Below are 15,699 nucleotides of genomic sequence, written 5' to 3'. Positions count from 1 at the left end.
TAGATAAAAAAGGCAGGGGTGGTTAGGTGGAGGTCGGTGGCAAGACTGAGTGGTCTGACTCTAATTTTGCCAAGTGAGGCTATGAAAACATCTACCAGAACAATATTCATAAAAGAAAGGTCATTTTAAAATCCAAGCTGGTAGTGAAGGGCATAGTGTCAGGACTGTTCTTTAAATTGAATAAAACTTCATAAAAGACGCAGTATAATTCTTATTTTTCTTATTTCACCATGAAGTAGGAACTAGATGTTCTAGAAGTCTCTCTGCAGTTCTGAAATATTTTGATTCTAATATTCATACTCTCCCCTAGTCCTCCCTGTTTCTACACTTTCCCCCATCCAATTTAGAAATACTGTTGACAATCCATAATCTAAGTGAATTTTTACCTAAGGAACCTATGAATGACTGCTCTAAGAAGTCGTAAAGACTGCAGTCGAATAAAATTGGACTTGTTAAAACAGTGGGCACTATAAGAAAGCAGCACAAACAGTAATATACGATCATTCATCTAACAAATACTGTAGTAGGCCCTGGGCGTATGACCAAGCGAACACAAGTATTGGGCTGGCCAAAAAGTGCCTTTGGTTTTTAAGTAAAAATAAAAGACACAGTCTTCATTTTCACCAAGAACTTCATTGAACAACGTATTCACCCTTTTGTTCCACTACCTTCTGCCATTTTCCAGGCAACTTTGTAATTCCATCTTCCCAAAACTTTTTATCTTTTTGAGCAAAGAACTGTTCCAGGTGCCTTTTACAGTCTTCCAGGGAATTGGAGTTTTTTCCATTAAGAGAATTTTGTAAACACCGAAATAAATGGAAATCTGAAGATGCAACATCTGGTGAATACGGCAGATGAATCAGAACTTCTCAGCCAAGCTGTAACAGTTTTTGCCTGATCATCAAAGAAACATGCGGTCTTGCATTATCCTGATGGAGGATTATGTGTTTTCTGTTGACTAATTCCAGATGCTTTTCGTCGAGTGCTGCTTTAAGTTGGTCTAACTGGGAGCAGTACTTGTTGGAATTAATTGGTTTTCCGGAAGCAGCTCATAATAGAGGGCTCCCTTCCAATCCCACCATATATGCAATATCACCTTCTTTGGATGAAGACCAGCCTTTGGTGTGGTTGGTGGTGGTTCATTTCGCTTGCCCCACAATCTCTTCCGTTCCACATAATTGTACAGTATCCACTTTTCATCGCCTCTCACAATTTGTTTTAAAAATGGAACATTTTCATTACGTTTAAGTAGAGAATCGCATGCAGAAATATGGTCAAGAAGGTTTTTTTTTGCTTTACGTGGAAACTAAACATCAAAGCGATCAACATAACCAAGCTGATGCAATTGATTTTCAATGCTTGATTTGGATATTTTGAGTATGCCAGCTATCTCCCACATGGTATAACGTTGATTGTTCTCAGTTAATGTCTCGATTTGATCACTATCAACTTCAACTGGTCTACCCAACTGTGGAGCATACACCAGGGAGAAATTCACAAACTACTTTTGACACGTTCCATCAGTCACAGCACCTTCTCCACACACTGCACAAATCTTTTTTTGCATTTCAGTTGCATTTTACCTTTCTTGAAATAATAAAGCATATTATGCCGAAAATGTTACTTTTTTCTTCCATCTTCAATATTAAAATGGGTATACAAAAATTCACCAATTTTGATGTCTTTTTTTAAATGCATGCTGATAGGACAGCTGTCACATACAATCTAACAAAATTGTTTTTTTTTTTAATTTATTTATTTTGGCTGCGTTGGGTCTGTTGCTGTGCACCGGCTTTCTCTAGTTGCGGCGAGCGGGGGTTACTCTTCGTTGCAGCGTGCGGGCTCTAGGCGCGCAGGCTTCAGTAGTTGTGTAGTGCAGGCTTAGTAGTTGTGGCTCACGGGGTCTAGAGCGCAGGCTCAGTAGTTGTGGTGCACGGGCTTAGTTGTTCCACGGCATGTGGGATCTTCCCGGCCCAGGGCTCGCACTCATGTCCCCTGCATTGGCAGGCGGATTCTTAACCACTGCACCACCAGGGAAGTCCCACAGAATTGTTTTGCATGAAGTTAAAGACAACTAAGTGCCACTAGAGCCATCTTACAGAAAAAACTGAATGAACATTTTGGCCAACCCAATAGTTCATGCCCTTTGGCCTTTAACTTTTGGATTATTCCTGTCTCCCAGGCCAGGTATGTTCTTGAGGTTTCAAGATAAATATGACATATTCTTAGAGCTTTAATTTTCACTGAAGGAGAAGTGGGGGTGGGAAGATAAGTAATTTATCTGGTAACTTTTTATTTAAAAACATATCCACAAAAAGGAATGGCATGCAAAATGGGTTAAAAGAATACAATAAAGACAATTTTACTCTTGTAAGAGCCAGTTTGGTCTTTAGCTCCAGATTGCATGCATAGTTTCTCTGCATCTAGGTTAGTGATTCTTTGCATTTAGCTTGCATAAACATCATCTGAGGGAATCTGTTAAGAATACAGATTCCAAGGTCCTAGAGATTCTGATTCAGTAGCGCTGTGGTGAAGCCTAGAATCTGTTTCAGGAAAAAAACTTTTGGGAGATTCCAAGGTAGTAGTGGTCCAAAGAGCTGAGAGGCCTTACCTTAAGGATGGATACTTCAGAAGTTTCAGAAAGCAATACATTTAAAAGGGAAGTCCACAAAGTGAAACTTAGCAACATTTCTTCATTAAAAAAAACCTCACTTTTTGCATTCCATCCCTACTGTCTCTGAATGCTGCCAATTTGACATACGTTCAAACTGTAGAGATTAATTCCAGGTTAGTACTGTGCAACAGGCCAGTTTTAGAAAAAGTCCTTGAGAAATTCTTGTCAGATATATTGCAAAAATGTTTGCTAGAGGAGGCTGTCCTGATTCTGGTTTTCCAACTAAGGATCTCACAGCTTTTTTGGGTTTGTTTTAATACATTTACATTATCCATGAATGCATAATGAATGGCTTGGAATCTGGCTTAGAGTTGTTATCTGCCTCTAAAAAATAGAATTCCATTTATTGTCTTTGTATCTTTTAGGGATTTCAGGCCTCTCCAGCCAAAGATCACCAGGTATAAATTTGGGTTTACTGACTTGCTGCAATAAGGGAGAATACTCACCAGGGGAACTGTGAGGTGTCTCAGTTAGAGGGTGTCAGAAATGACATAGGATTTGGGCTTGTGTTTGGTGATTTGGGGAAAGTTCAAGGAAGTGGGCCATTGCTCTGCATTGATGTTGGCAGGAAGGGGTGATAATTCCGACAGGGCATTTTAATTCTTATCTAAAATACAAGAAGAATGGGGTGAGGCTAAAACTGACAAGTAAAGAAGTGACAGTCACTTATAACAGCCAGGATTAGGGGGTTGTTTGGTCATTTCTGTGGTTTGGACAATGTTCATTTTTTGTGTTCAGACGTGATTACAAGGGGTCTTGCTTCTGTTGATTTATCAGGGGCACAATGGCCTTGCCTGATGTTGGTGTTCTGTGAAACTGTTTTATGTTCTACTGGGGAACACGGTGGTCTAGCTGTGAATGCTAGGCCAGCTCGGGGCTTTCAGGGTGAAGACAGAAATAGGTAAAATGCTATTATATAAATGAATGGGATGTAGACACTTTCAAAATGTTTGACAATAACTTTGTGCTGACAAGGCTGAGAGACAGCTATGTGTGGGGGGGAAAAGACTGGGATTACCTTTCCTATGTAGCCTATAATTGCTGTGTGAAGCTGACAGTAACATTCGTAGCTTCCATTTGTTGAGCACCTACTATGTGCCATGATGTGTGTTGTACTAGATGCTTTACACATGTACAACACCTTTGCAACTCAAATCTATTTTGAACATCCCCATTTTACAGGCAGTAACATTCCTGGAACCAGCTAGTCATTAGGTGGAATTGCTGGTGTATTGAGTTGGACCCGTTTGGAGTCTGCTCCATTACACCAGGATGCCTCTGTTCATAACTTTGGTGTCTGTAGGTAGAGCAATGGACATACAGTACATACTTGGCAGGATTGTTCTGGGATTCGAATGCTATCATCTCTCTGAAAGTACCTAGCGTATTAACTGGCTCATGGTAAACAAGCCATAACTAAGAGATTTCCTTCTTTCAGCAGAGTGGAGCTGTCTCTGACCGTGAGTACAGAGTTGATTAGTAGCCTGTGTTGAGTGACTCCAGATGACTTTAACCTCCTGCTCACAAAAAAAGTCAGGCTGAAAAAATTCTTCGTATCACAGAATCAGAATTTTAGAGCTCCAAGATGTTGTCAAGGGACTTCCCTGGTGGTGCAGTGGTTAAGAATCCGCCTGCCAACGCAGGGGACACAGGTTCGAGCCCTGGTCAGGGAAGATCCCACATGTCGCGGAGCAACTAAGCCCGTGCGCCATAACTACTGAGCCTGCGCTCTAGAGCCCGCGAGCCACAACTACTGAGCCCACGTGCCACAACTACTGAAGCCAGCGCACCTAGAGCCCGTGCTCCGCAACAAGAGAAGCCACCGCAGTGAGAAGCCAGCGCACAGCAACGAACAGCAGCCCCCACTTGCCGCAACTAGAGAAAGCCTGCACGCAGCAACGAAGACCCAATGCAGCCAAAAATAAATAAATAAATAATAATAATAAAAAAAGATGTTGTCAAGGTGCTTTCTTACAGATAAGGAAACTGAAGCTTAGAAAGGCAGTTGATGGCCCAGTGTCACACTTAATCGCTGCCAGAGCAAAGCTGAGACCCCAGTTGTTCCCACTCCTAGGCCCCCTGGTTTTTCAGGCCACAGGGTTGCTTCTCTTCAGGAAGCCAAGCGTAGAAGTCACAGGGCACCGGGCCCCAGTTTGCTGGTTGGCCGCCCTTACCAGGCTAAGGGATCACCGCTCCCGTTTCAGGTGTGTGGTCCTCGAGCTCTGGTCTCAGGCAGTAATTGGAAGGATCCTCTCCCTTCTTGTTCTGTAATCCTACTGTGAAAAGTCTCCAAATGCTTTTATTCAGTACAGTCAGCAACTTAAGGGTTTCACCACGAGTTCTGGCAGCATGATTTGCGGGAGTTAGTACGCGAGTTCCGCACCCGGTGGAGAAAACCGAGTAACGCGCGCATTGGATTTTCCCGGGAGAGAAAAGAACCCGGGATCCCGCCTCCGCGTCCCGGCCGGTGGCTCCGCCCCCAGAGCGGAGAGGGCGGGGCGTGCGGTGCGCGCGCGCGGAAGGAGGAAGGGCAGAGCTAAGGCGGGCGGGCGCGTGGGAGCCGGCGGTGCAGTGGTGGTCCAGCCATGTCGGCGCACCAGCGGGGCACGGAGCTCGGTAAGGGCCCGCGGTCGCTCCCTCTCCTCTCCGTTGCTCCCAGTCCCCTGTCTCTTCGAGCCTCGCGCCGCCCGGTGCCCTGGCCAGGGGTCCCCGTGGCGCGTGCTCCCCAGGGCGGGAGGCGCAGGCTCGGGGGGCCGCACCTGGGAGACACAGCCCTTGCGCACGCGGACCCCGCAAGCCTTGACTCCCAAGCCTTATATTTATAAGCGGAAGGAATAGGAAAAGATTAGACTTTTATCTTCCAACTCATTAGCTCACCTGGTTGCGAAGAACAGCAACAACAAAAAACCCGCAAAGACCCCCAAACAAACCAGATGAAAACCTCCCTTCCACTCTCCTAATAGAATTATCTTGTGCGATTTAATGCCGGGTTTCCATAGGTAATTGTTAACACAGCCGTATCCCCAGAGTGATCGTGCTGTTGGAAAAGTTGTCTCTGGACTATATCACTTAATGTAAATTGTATGATTTTTAGAAGTACAGCGACTTCTAAAAGTGCTTGGATTATTTCGCCATTTATTTCATTTCATTGATGTTCTAAAATATTTCTGGCAAGAAAACTTAGTTTTGATTTCCCAAAATGTGAAAAATTTGTAACTCAAACATAGCAAAACCATGATGGAGCCAAAGGTTAAGGATCTCAGTTTAAGTATTATAGCTTGCATGTCGGTATCCTGGATCTTCAGTTTAGCTCTGTGACTTTGGACAAATAATCACTCTGTGCTTAAATTTCTTAATCTGTAAAATGATTATAATAGTAGCACTTACCTCAAAGTGGTTTGGAGATTAAATGAGAAGATGTTGTTTGGCACATTGTGAGTACGTAGTAAGTATATAATAGTATTTTATATATATATATATATATATATATATATATATATATATAGTAAGTATATAATAGTTTACTAGGTACTCACAATGTACCAAGTAAGTATGTACAGTAATAGTATTAAAAGGAGAGTTCTGTTTTTAGGGGCCAGTTTTGAGAAAATTAGCTATAAATTGTATGTAAGTCATACGGGTACACTTTTTTCTTTAAAAGTGACTGTTTTAATTGGAGTCTAGGCTTCATGAGATGGTCCAGAACTTTTGTCGAATGGTAAGAGCTTGTCTTTATAAAGGCAGGTGATTTCCTCACCAAACTGATTCTCCTTGACTCACTGCCCTTTAGCAGGTTATATTTTAAACTCTAGTTCTATCTTTGGAATGTGGACTTTAGTATAGTAATAAGGGAGTTCCCTAGATTGGAAGATCCAGAAAGATGATGGGCGGGGGATAGGGTTGGGCTGTGGGTCTTAGTCACCTTGGTATCATCAGGGTATGGCTGTGTGACTTTGTTCGCCGTTTGATGCACTGTTATTTCCCCAAAACTTAGCAGTTTATTTTTCTTTCAAGAAACACAAACCTTTTTCTCTTTCTTATTGAGGTATAGTTGACATAGAACTTTTTTTACTTTATTTGCGAGAATTAGAATTACATCCATTCATTTGTTGAAAAGTAACAGTATAGACAAAAATCAATTGCTATGTAGAATAATAGTAAACGTGATTTTTATGCAGCTATTTAAATGATCATAGTTTTGTTTTATTTTCTTTGTTTAAATAACATCAGATATATTTCAAGGGTGTTTTTCCTTCATTGGTATTAATCATTAATCCAGACAGAGATTTGGCCTAAAATGCTAAAATAAATTATTTGAAATATTTATGTACTAGGAAAAAAAATCATTCAGTATTAATTTATGCAGTTTATTAGTTGATGCCTTTTATAGAGTTTTCTAATTAAAAGTCTTTTAAAATAAACACTTTCTTAAAGAAATAAACTTTTATTCCCTTATTACGAAGGAATTCATGTTTATTGTAAAAATTTTAGAAAATACAATTAGAACAAAAAAACTAAAATTATTACTGATACAGTCAATAATTTATATTGTAGTGCATGTATATACTTCTAGTTAATAGACTTTTTTTTTTTTAATAAATAGGTTCATTTGAGACTGAATCTGACCCTCATGATAAAACCTTCAAGGAAAACATTCTTTTATGGACCCATTGGACATGAGAAAGAAAGAACAGACCCTCTAATGTTCATTTTTATGTCAGTGTTTAGTGATCAATCCTATCTGTTTAAGATATTTTCTACTTAAAACATTAATTTCTGATTTTCTCCAACTTATACATAAAGCTAAAAACCTCTTTTTCTTTGGGCAGTGTTTGCCGTTAAGTGGGTAGGTGACAGCTGTGTCCTCCTATGGAGAAGGCTTGACCAGTTTGGAATCAGAAGGAAGAAGAACACTAAATCTGGTCTAGCTCCAGCCTGTGGCTTTGGCCAGGCTACTTGCTTTATTTGAACAGTAGATCAGCGGTTCTCAGAGTGTGGTTCTGGGACCTACAGCATTAACATTAGGTGACAGCTCATTAGAAATGCAAATTCTCAGGCCACACTGACCTCTTAATGAGTCAGAAACTCTGGGGGTGAGGCCTGGCATTCTGGGTGGTTTTGAAGTGGTTCTGAAATGCACTCAGATTTGAGAACCACTGGCTTAAAGATCTTTATGGCTCTATGGAGTGCTTCTGGCCCTTTGCATTCTATTAAGATGGACCGATGATGTTCTTTTCTTTATTCTGCTAGATGCCTGTTAAGTTTTGCCTGAAATGTAGGTGCAGCAGGGGCAGTGATCTTTCTTTTCTTCATTGATGTATCCCAGGCAGTTAGGATAGTGTCTGGCACACGGAAGGCCCACAAACATGCCTGCTGAATGAAGGAGTGAATTTAGAACTACTCCTTGCTTGGGGGCACTGGGGTGTCCACCTGGGCCCTTGTGTGTGGACAGGTGCTGTTCAGTCTCTATCTTCTCCCTCTTTTCTGAATAACGTTACAATTCAATTTTGTTACTTCTGTCTTTAAAGAGACCTCAAGAGGCTTACGAAGGATGTTGGCAGTGTGGCTTCCTTTCAAATGTGATTTTCTTTGGAGGCATCTGGAAAATGGGGGTGTTGTATTAGGTGACTTCTAAGGGTCTCTGCTCTGTATCTGTCTTCATATCTGTAAGGTCTTGTGTACAGAAAGGAAATTTTCAAAGATATCTGAAAAACAGAAAAAAAACTAATTGAAAACTGATTTTTAACTGGGACGGGATGGGGACAATTCTACGAATTTCCTGTGTTGCAGTAAGAAGAGATTGTTTTAGGAATATATCCACAATTGGAATGACCAGGGACCATGATTACTGAGGAATGTTTTGCTCCGTAGGGGCATTTTTTGTAATCCAAGTCGGAACAAACAGAAAGGGCAGTTTATTTGCTTAAAATACAGATAAACGAGATCAGTTTTGGATTAGTTGCCAAACCAAGAAGCAGGACGGGATTTTGTATTTTACGAAGCACTGTTATTCATCCAAAAAATAGTTATTGAGTACCGACTGTGAACTGGGTAGTATTACCCTGGGCTCTGGGGATACAAGACGGACAAGGGTAGTCCCTGCCTTCACAGAGCTATGTCCGATCTCTAGCTGGGCATCGAGCCAAAACTACAATTAAAATAAGTGCAAATGTGATATGCAGTTACTTTCCATTTATTTTTGTCTATTTAAGAAATTAGATAGTTGTGCCTAAACTGTACCTTATATGAGTTGCCATAACAGAGTTCTGGCCCTCTTGGCATTGTAACTTTTATTTTCCCTTTAAGAACTTAGATAAGAATCAAAATGTAAGGAGCTCATTTCTGCCACTTGTGCTAAGGCATAACTTTGGTGTAGAATGCTTCTGATTTTGGTGATGGTGATTTTTCCACTGCAAAGTTATCTTAGAAAAGTTAAAAAAATTTTTTTTGACTGGAATCTTAAACTTTAAAGTTAGGCAAAGCATGGGTTGCTTGCACGATAATTCTTTATTTAACACTAGACACTATGCCTAGGTGCTGGGTATAATGATGGTGGTTACCATAGAGCTTTAGTTTTTATTTATTTATTTATTTATTTATTTATTTATATTTTTTGGCTGTGTTGGGTCTTCGGTTCGTGCGAGGGCTTTCTCTAGTTACGGCAAGTGGGGGCCACTCTTCATCGCGGTGCAGGGACCGCTCTTCATCGCGGTGCGCGGGCCTCTCACTATCGCGGCCCCTCCCGTTGCGGGGCACAGGCTCCAGACGCGCAGGCTCAGTAGCCGTGGCTCACGGGCCCAGCCGCTCCGTGGCATGTGGGATCTTCCCAGACCAGGGCTCGAACCCGCGTCCCCTGCATTAGCAGGCAGATTCTCAACCACTGCGCCACCAGGGAAGCCCCGAGCTTTAGTTTTGTGCCAGGTACTATACTGAGTGCTTTTTGCATTATCTCATTTAGTCTTCACCACAGCCCTGTGAAGATTTTATTATGATCTCTGTTCTACAGATTTGCAAACTGAGGTATAGAGAGTTTGAAGTAACTTGCCAAAAGCCAGTTAGGCAGAGCTAATGTGGCAGAGCCAGAATTCACATCTAGATGGTTTGGTGCTAACACTACGTGCTTCCCCACTGCAGTTGGTCTATTGGTGCTGCCTGGGGCACTCGATCTGTGATGTAAGAGAAGGCAAGTCGATAGCTAGTGAATAATTTTACTGTGACTTTCTTAGCTTTGATTTGCCTATGTCTATGTGAAAGATTTTTGTTTTATTGCCATAACCTACATCTTTTTTTTTTTAACTTTTTATTTTATATTGGAGTATAGTTGGTTAACAATGTTGTGTTAGTTTCAGGTGTACAGCAAAGTGATTCAGTTATATATATATGTGTGTATATATATATATATATATACACACACACACACACACACACATGTATCTATTCTTTTTCAAATTTTTTTCCCATTTAGGTTGTTACATAATATTGAGCAGACTTTTAGGAAAGTTTTAAGTGCAGTAGAAAGAACTTTTTCCTTTGAACCACCTGAGGAATACGGTTGACTGACATGATGCATCACCACCCCTGGATACTTGAATATTTCCTATGGGTAAGGGCAGTTTCCTCAAAGGCTGCAACAACCCTGCAGTCCTCAAAGTGAGACCTTTAACATGGATACATTATTACCATCCAATCCACCAACTTCATTCACGTTTGGCCAGTTGTCCAAACAATGTTTTTTATTTAAAAAGATCCGTTTCACAATCATATGTTGCCTTTAACTGTCGTGTCTTTTTAGTCTTCAGGCTGAAATGATTGCTCAGTGTTTCATTGACTTTTGCAGCATACGGGCCAGTTACTTTATAGGATGTTCCTCCGTTTCTGTTTGCAGTGTTTTTTTCGTGGTTAGATTCAGATTATGCATCTCTGGCAGGAATTTCACAGAAATGATGCTGTGTTCTTCTCATTGCATCCTGTTAGGTAGCACATGATATTGATTTGTCTCATTATTGATGGTGTTCATTTTGATTATTCGATTAAGGTGCTGTCTTCTAGGCTTCACCACTGTAAAGTTACTTTTTAACCTTTGTAATTCATGTGTATTTTGTGTGGTGGTACTTTGAAACTATTTAAGTACCCTGTTTCTCTGCAGATTTTCAATTTATTTATGTTTGTTTATATTAGTATATATTTGAGGTTTCCTATTTTTTCCAAATGGGTTGTAATTGTTACTATTATTATTTAATATTCAAATTGTTTAGATTTTGCTAAGGGGAGCCCCTTCATCCTAGTTTCTCTCTCTTTTTGACGTGTACCATTATTTTTGAAGTACTTCATTCTTTTTTGGCTTAATAAAGTGTCCCAGGCTTATCTTATACTTTCCCTGCCCCAGCACTAGAGTCAGCTCTTTCTCCAAGGAATGTTTCTTTCAGTGGATAATGGTATTTAGATGCCATGATCTGGGCGGTAGGTATGCTCATGGTGACTGGAATGTCTCTGCTCCTAAGCCCCTTACTTGGTAGAGCTAGAGAATGTGTACACACATACACCCACACATTCACTTCTGTTAACGGTCTACTTATCATCTATCTATATCTCTCTATATAGTGAAAACCATGAGTTCAGACTGATTCCTCCAATTCCAGTACAGTACCACGGATTTGTTCCATTTTTCTCTCTTTGCATATTTGAAACCTTTCACAGGCTGGGCTCTACATACTCCACTGCCAGTAGACATTCTTCTTGACTTACTCAGGTTCTGACACTCTGAGCTGGGTACCTTCATCCAGCCTGGGCTCCGCCTGCCTGCATCAGGCTGCTGCCCACATTGATACCCCCCAGCAGGTCTATGGCTCTCTGGACCGGGCTGCGCATCCATGTAGACAGCCTCCTTTTCCTGCTTGTCTCGACTCCCACGTCTGGCTACCCCGTCCCTTCGTGCAGACACCCTCCGTGTTGCGATTGGACTCTGGCCTACCCTCCCGTGCTTAAGTGCCCCCCTAGCTTGTTGGGCTCCCATAGCCCACTCTGGACCATAGTGAGTCCCCCTCCTGACCTGGCTCAAATGACTCCCACCCTCCCGGGGTGGGGGGTTAGGACAATTGTTTAGGAGGGGAGGGGACCAGAATACATTTAAAAAATTTATTCTTATGTATTATAAACTTATACACATTTTAAAAAAACCAAAAAAAAAACAAAGTAGAGTTCCTGCTGTTCCTGGCGCTGGTTACTTGTTGCTCATGGTAATGACTGGGATACCAGAGTGACCATGGCCTGGTCTCTGGTTTCCTGAAGCTCACCGTCAACGCAGGGACACTGTCATGTACGTCATCACAGGAGGATGCAGGTGACCATATAGAAGGAATCAGATTGGAAAGTGATGGAGGAATTTACAGATAGTCCAGGGGAGGTTTTTGGAAAGGATGGCTGTGACAGGGAGTAGTTTCTGCAAAGGAACTTACCCAGAACAGCCTGGCATGTTTCATTAACTATAGGAACCCAATTTTCAGATTTCTAGTGTAATCTTCTCATTCTGTAATGGCTAACAGTAATATTTTAGTGAAGAAAGAAGGAAAAAAAACCCTTCGTATTCTACGTATGAAATTCATCCACAGAGTCAATATAATGATCATGTACGCTTTTAGGTTTTAAATTGGGCATCCTTTTCTGAACTCGAACTTTGATTTTACCTTAGAAGTCTTTTACCATTTGCTTATAAACATGAATGGTGAGGCTGTGTTTTATTGTTCTGATACTGTTTTGGTAAACAGAAAGAACTATAATCATGTGGGTTTGTTGTATAATTAAATAATTAAAAGTTTTCCATGGTGCCTGCTAATTAAAAAAAAAAACATTTTTTTTTTAAAGCATCTGAGCTCTGTGGATTTTAATTGTTAGGAGGGAAGGCGAACTTCAAGCGCTCATTTGTAATGGGATACCTCTGCTGGGAAAGAAAGACTAGTCAACGAGACAGCGGAGAGAGCCCTGGAGGATGCGATTTAGACGTGTCACTAGAAATTGTTTAAGTGGAGAGCGCTGGCCCTTTTAAAACGCTGCCTGTCACTGGAGGATTGGGTCACCTTGAAATGTGTTCATCTTTGAGTTAAAGGCATAAAAAGGCACTTTGAAATTTTTCAGTTAACTTTGGTGTGTGGTGTGTGTGCATCTGTGAATGTACCTCTCCTCTGCCTGCCTCAGCCATTAGTAGTCATTTCCCTGGAAACCAAAGTGGTCGCAGGAGAAGGATAAATGTTTCATCTCCGCTCCAGCAAACTATACAGATTTTTAAGTGTTGAGACTCTCCTGGGCTGCAACTTCTGTCTTTGTAGAGTCAGGCCTACTTCCCCTAAAGCAAAGTCTGAGATAAGAGCAGCCTCTGGTCATTACTTCCTAAAAAGGTGCTGCTTAAGTGGTGCTTTGGTTCTCCTGGAATGTGGTTAATAATGTCAAGATTGTGGTGTTTAATGTCTGGTAAAAATATCCAAATTAACTGCTCTTGTAATTCAGATTCAGGTAAGCTTTGCAACTGAACACCTAGTGGACACAACTCCTGCCCCATGGCCACAAGGCAGGGGTGTGTTTGTGGGTGTGTAAGTGTGTGATTTCATTCAGTGTCTAACATTTGGCATTGAACTAGGTGTCTGGCATGTTTAAGGTCTGCAGACTATTATCTCTGATGTAGAGATCCTTGTATAAACATTACTTAGGAATATGTCAAACACTGTTTCCTAGGGAAATAAATAGTGTCCGCATTTATAAAGCTACCTCTTTTATTTTTTTAAACATGTCACAGTTTCACAGCAGGAAGGCATCTTAGGTATCAGTCTCACAGATAATACCTTGTATTACAGACGAGTAAATGGAGACCTAAGGAAGGTAAAGCTATGGTCACAGGGGCTGGTTAGAGGCAGTACTGGACTTGAGACTCAGGCTCTGTCTTTGCTGATTTATTCCAATACATTGCGTTACCTCCATTTACCGTTAGCTTTGTAGGAGCTCGGCTGGGCTCTGGCCCTGAATCAGGATCACATGAGATGCTTGTTAAAAATGCAGATTCCTGAGCTCCACAATAGCTTTCATTACCCATATGAGAGGAGGAGCCCAGGAATCTACATTTTCACAAGCTCCCCAGGTGGTTCTCATGAACACTGCAGATTTAGAACCCTGCAGTAAGCCAGAGTGACCCAGATCAATTAGAGTTTCAGGGAATCTTCCGTTACTATATTCAGTTGGCTTGTATCTGCGGGTTCCGCATCCCTGAAGGGCTGATTGTACAGTGCCATTTTCTGTAAGATATTTGAGCATCCGTAGATTTTGGTATCCGTGGGACTCCTGTGATGAATCCTGTGGATACTGAGGGACGACTGTATTACTTTTTTGAGAAATCCTTTCTCTGTCACTTTTACCTTTACGTTAATATCTTTTATATGTCATAGTTTTTTGTATTTGGTTACCAAAGCTTCTGCAAGCAAATTTGGGGAGAATTTAGCCTTTTATTTTCTAGTCGAAATATGTCACCAAACGTTCAAAGCATATTGTGAAGGCATATTGGAAAAATCAGGAGTGTAAGGCAGTTACGTAGGTGTATATATCTGAAAAGTGCATTGTATCTGAAATGGAGCATATTTTATTCAAATAATTCCAGTGGCTAAATGGAAAAATATAATCAAACAGTGGTCCTGATGATGATTTTGGAAACTTATCCGAGAGTATCTTCTCCATGGTCTCAGAGACTGGAGGGGGAAGACCCTAAAGATCCCAATACCCGCAGATGTGATATTGTCTACCAGAAAGAGTAATTTAGTTAATTTTCTGGTAGGAGAAAGAACATATTCATATTTCCTTGGAGATTATTAAGTTTGTGTTGTGGACTCAGGGAGGAAGGGGACAATCCTCTATATATTTGTATTTGACAAAGTAGCTCCAGCTCTGTCTATTTTGGCGTTTTGAGGGGAGATTTTTTTTTTTTCTTCAGTATTTAGGGAGAAACTGAAATGCTTCTGATAATTTTCCAAAGAAACAAGAAATGTATTTTAGCCTTGTATCTTTATAAGCAGAGTTTATTTTCCTTTTTCAAAAAGTTTTGACTCTTCAGGAGGTAATTATTACTATACTCTCAAACCCTTCCATCCAGCACGTATATGTAGAGTACCTAGTGCGCACTCAGCACTATCCACATCTTTGTGAAAGAGACGAGGGCCATAGAAGTTGGGAGGCCCCGGCCTTGAGAAACTTCTCTTCATCAAACTTTGAAGTGTCACTGGGAAAGCACAGAGCTTTACTGTTGCCAAGGAAGGCAGACTTTGCTCATCCTTGGGATATGCAGTTGCCCTGTTTCAAACAACGAACCTGTCAACATTGTATTGATATTTATTACTAACCTTTGGATAATCATTTAAAAATACCGTGGGAAATCTCTTTCGTGAGGCAGAGATCTCGTATGGGTTTTATCAGTGAAAACACCTCATGGATCTGGCTCCAGGAAGAAAAAAATCACAGTTTCATTCTGCAGATGAGTATTGTTTGACTGGTTGTAATATTATGCCAGTAATTACATAAAATAGAGAAGCTGTGGGACTTAGTGATTAGCATGTAGAGTCTAGACAATGGGCATTGGTGCTAATAATACGGAAGATGCCTCAGAGAAAAAGCAGACTTCTCTCTGCTTCTGAAAGAGAGTTAAATTGTTTTGGTGCTGACAATAGTACATTTACAGGTCAAGTGAAATCAGGCATCCTGTGGAGTGAATGTCGGGGGATCTGTACTTGGCCATGTATGCTTCACCCAGTGCATTGTGGTTTATCAGGAAAGGATACAGGATTGGGACCCAGGCATTTTGGTCCTTTCTCTGACAGCATCTGACCATGTGACCTTGGGTAGGGGACTCCAGTGCCCTGGCTTGTGCTTTCCAAATCGGTGAAACAGACATATGACAATGTTCGTTGATCTGTTGTAACAAATGTGCCACTCTGGTGGGGGACGTGGATAATGGGGAGGGTATGCCTGTGTGGGGCGGGGGGTAAATGGGAAGT

At 41.3% G+C, this 15,699-nt stretch overlaps 1 protein-coding gene across 2 annotated transcripts in view; it reads left to right on the top strand.

Annotated features, from left to right (window-relative positions):
* Nucleotides 1-5,171: 5,171 nt before the first annotated feature.
* Nucleotides 5,172-15,699, top strand: part of DERA (deoxyribose-phosphate aldolase) — a 117,835-nt gene continuing 107,307 nt past the window's right edge. For both annotated transcript variants that reach the window (XM_057556174.1, XM_057556173.1), the window contains exon 1: nucleotides 5,172-5,290. In XM_057556174.1, the coding sequence (XP_057412157.1) occupies nucleotides 5,260-5,290 (31 nt within the window). In that variant the 5' untranslated portion in view covers nucleotides 5,172-5,259. The remainder of the gene's footprint in view (nucleotides 5,291-15,699) is intronic.

The sequence above is a fragment of the Balaenoptera acutorostrata genome, chromosome 11 (assembly GCF_949987535.1).
Source record: "Balaenoptera acutorostrata chromosome 11, mBalAcu1.1, whole genome shotgun sequence".
NCBI lineage: Eukaryota > Metazoa > Chordata > Mammalia > Artiodactyla > Balaenopteridae > Balaenoptera > Balaenoptera acutorostrata.
This window is presented reverse-complemented; position numbering and strand designations above follow the sequence as displayed.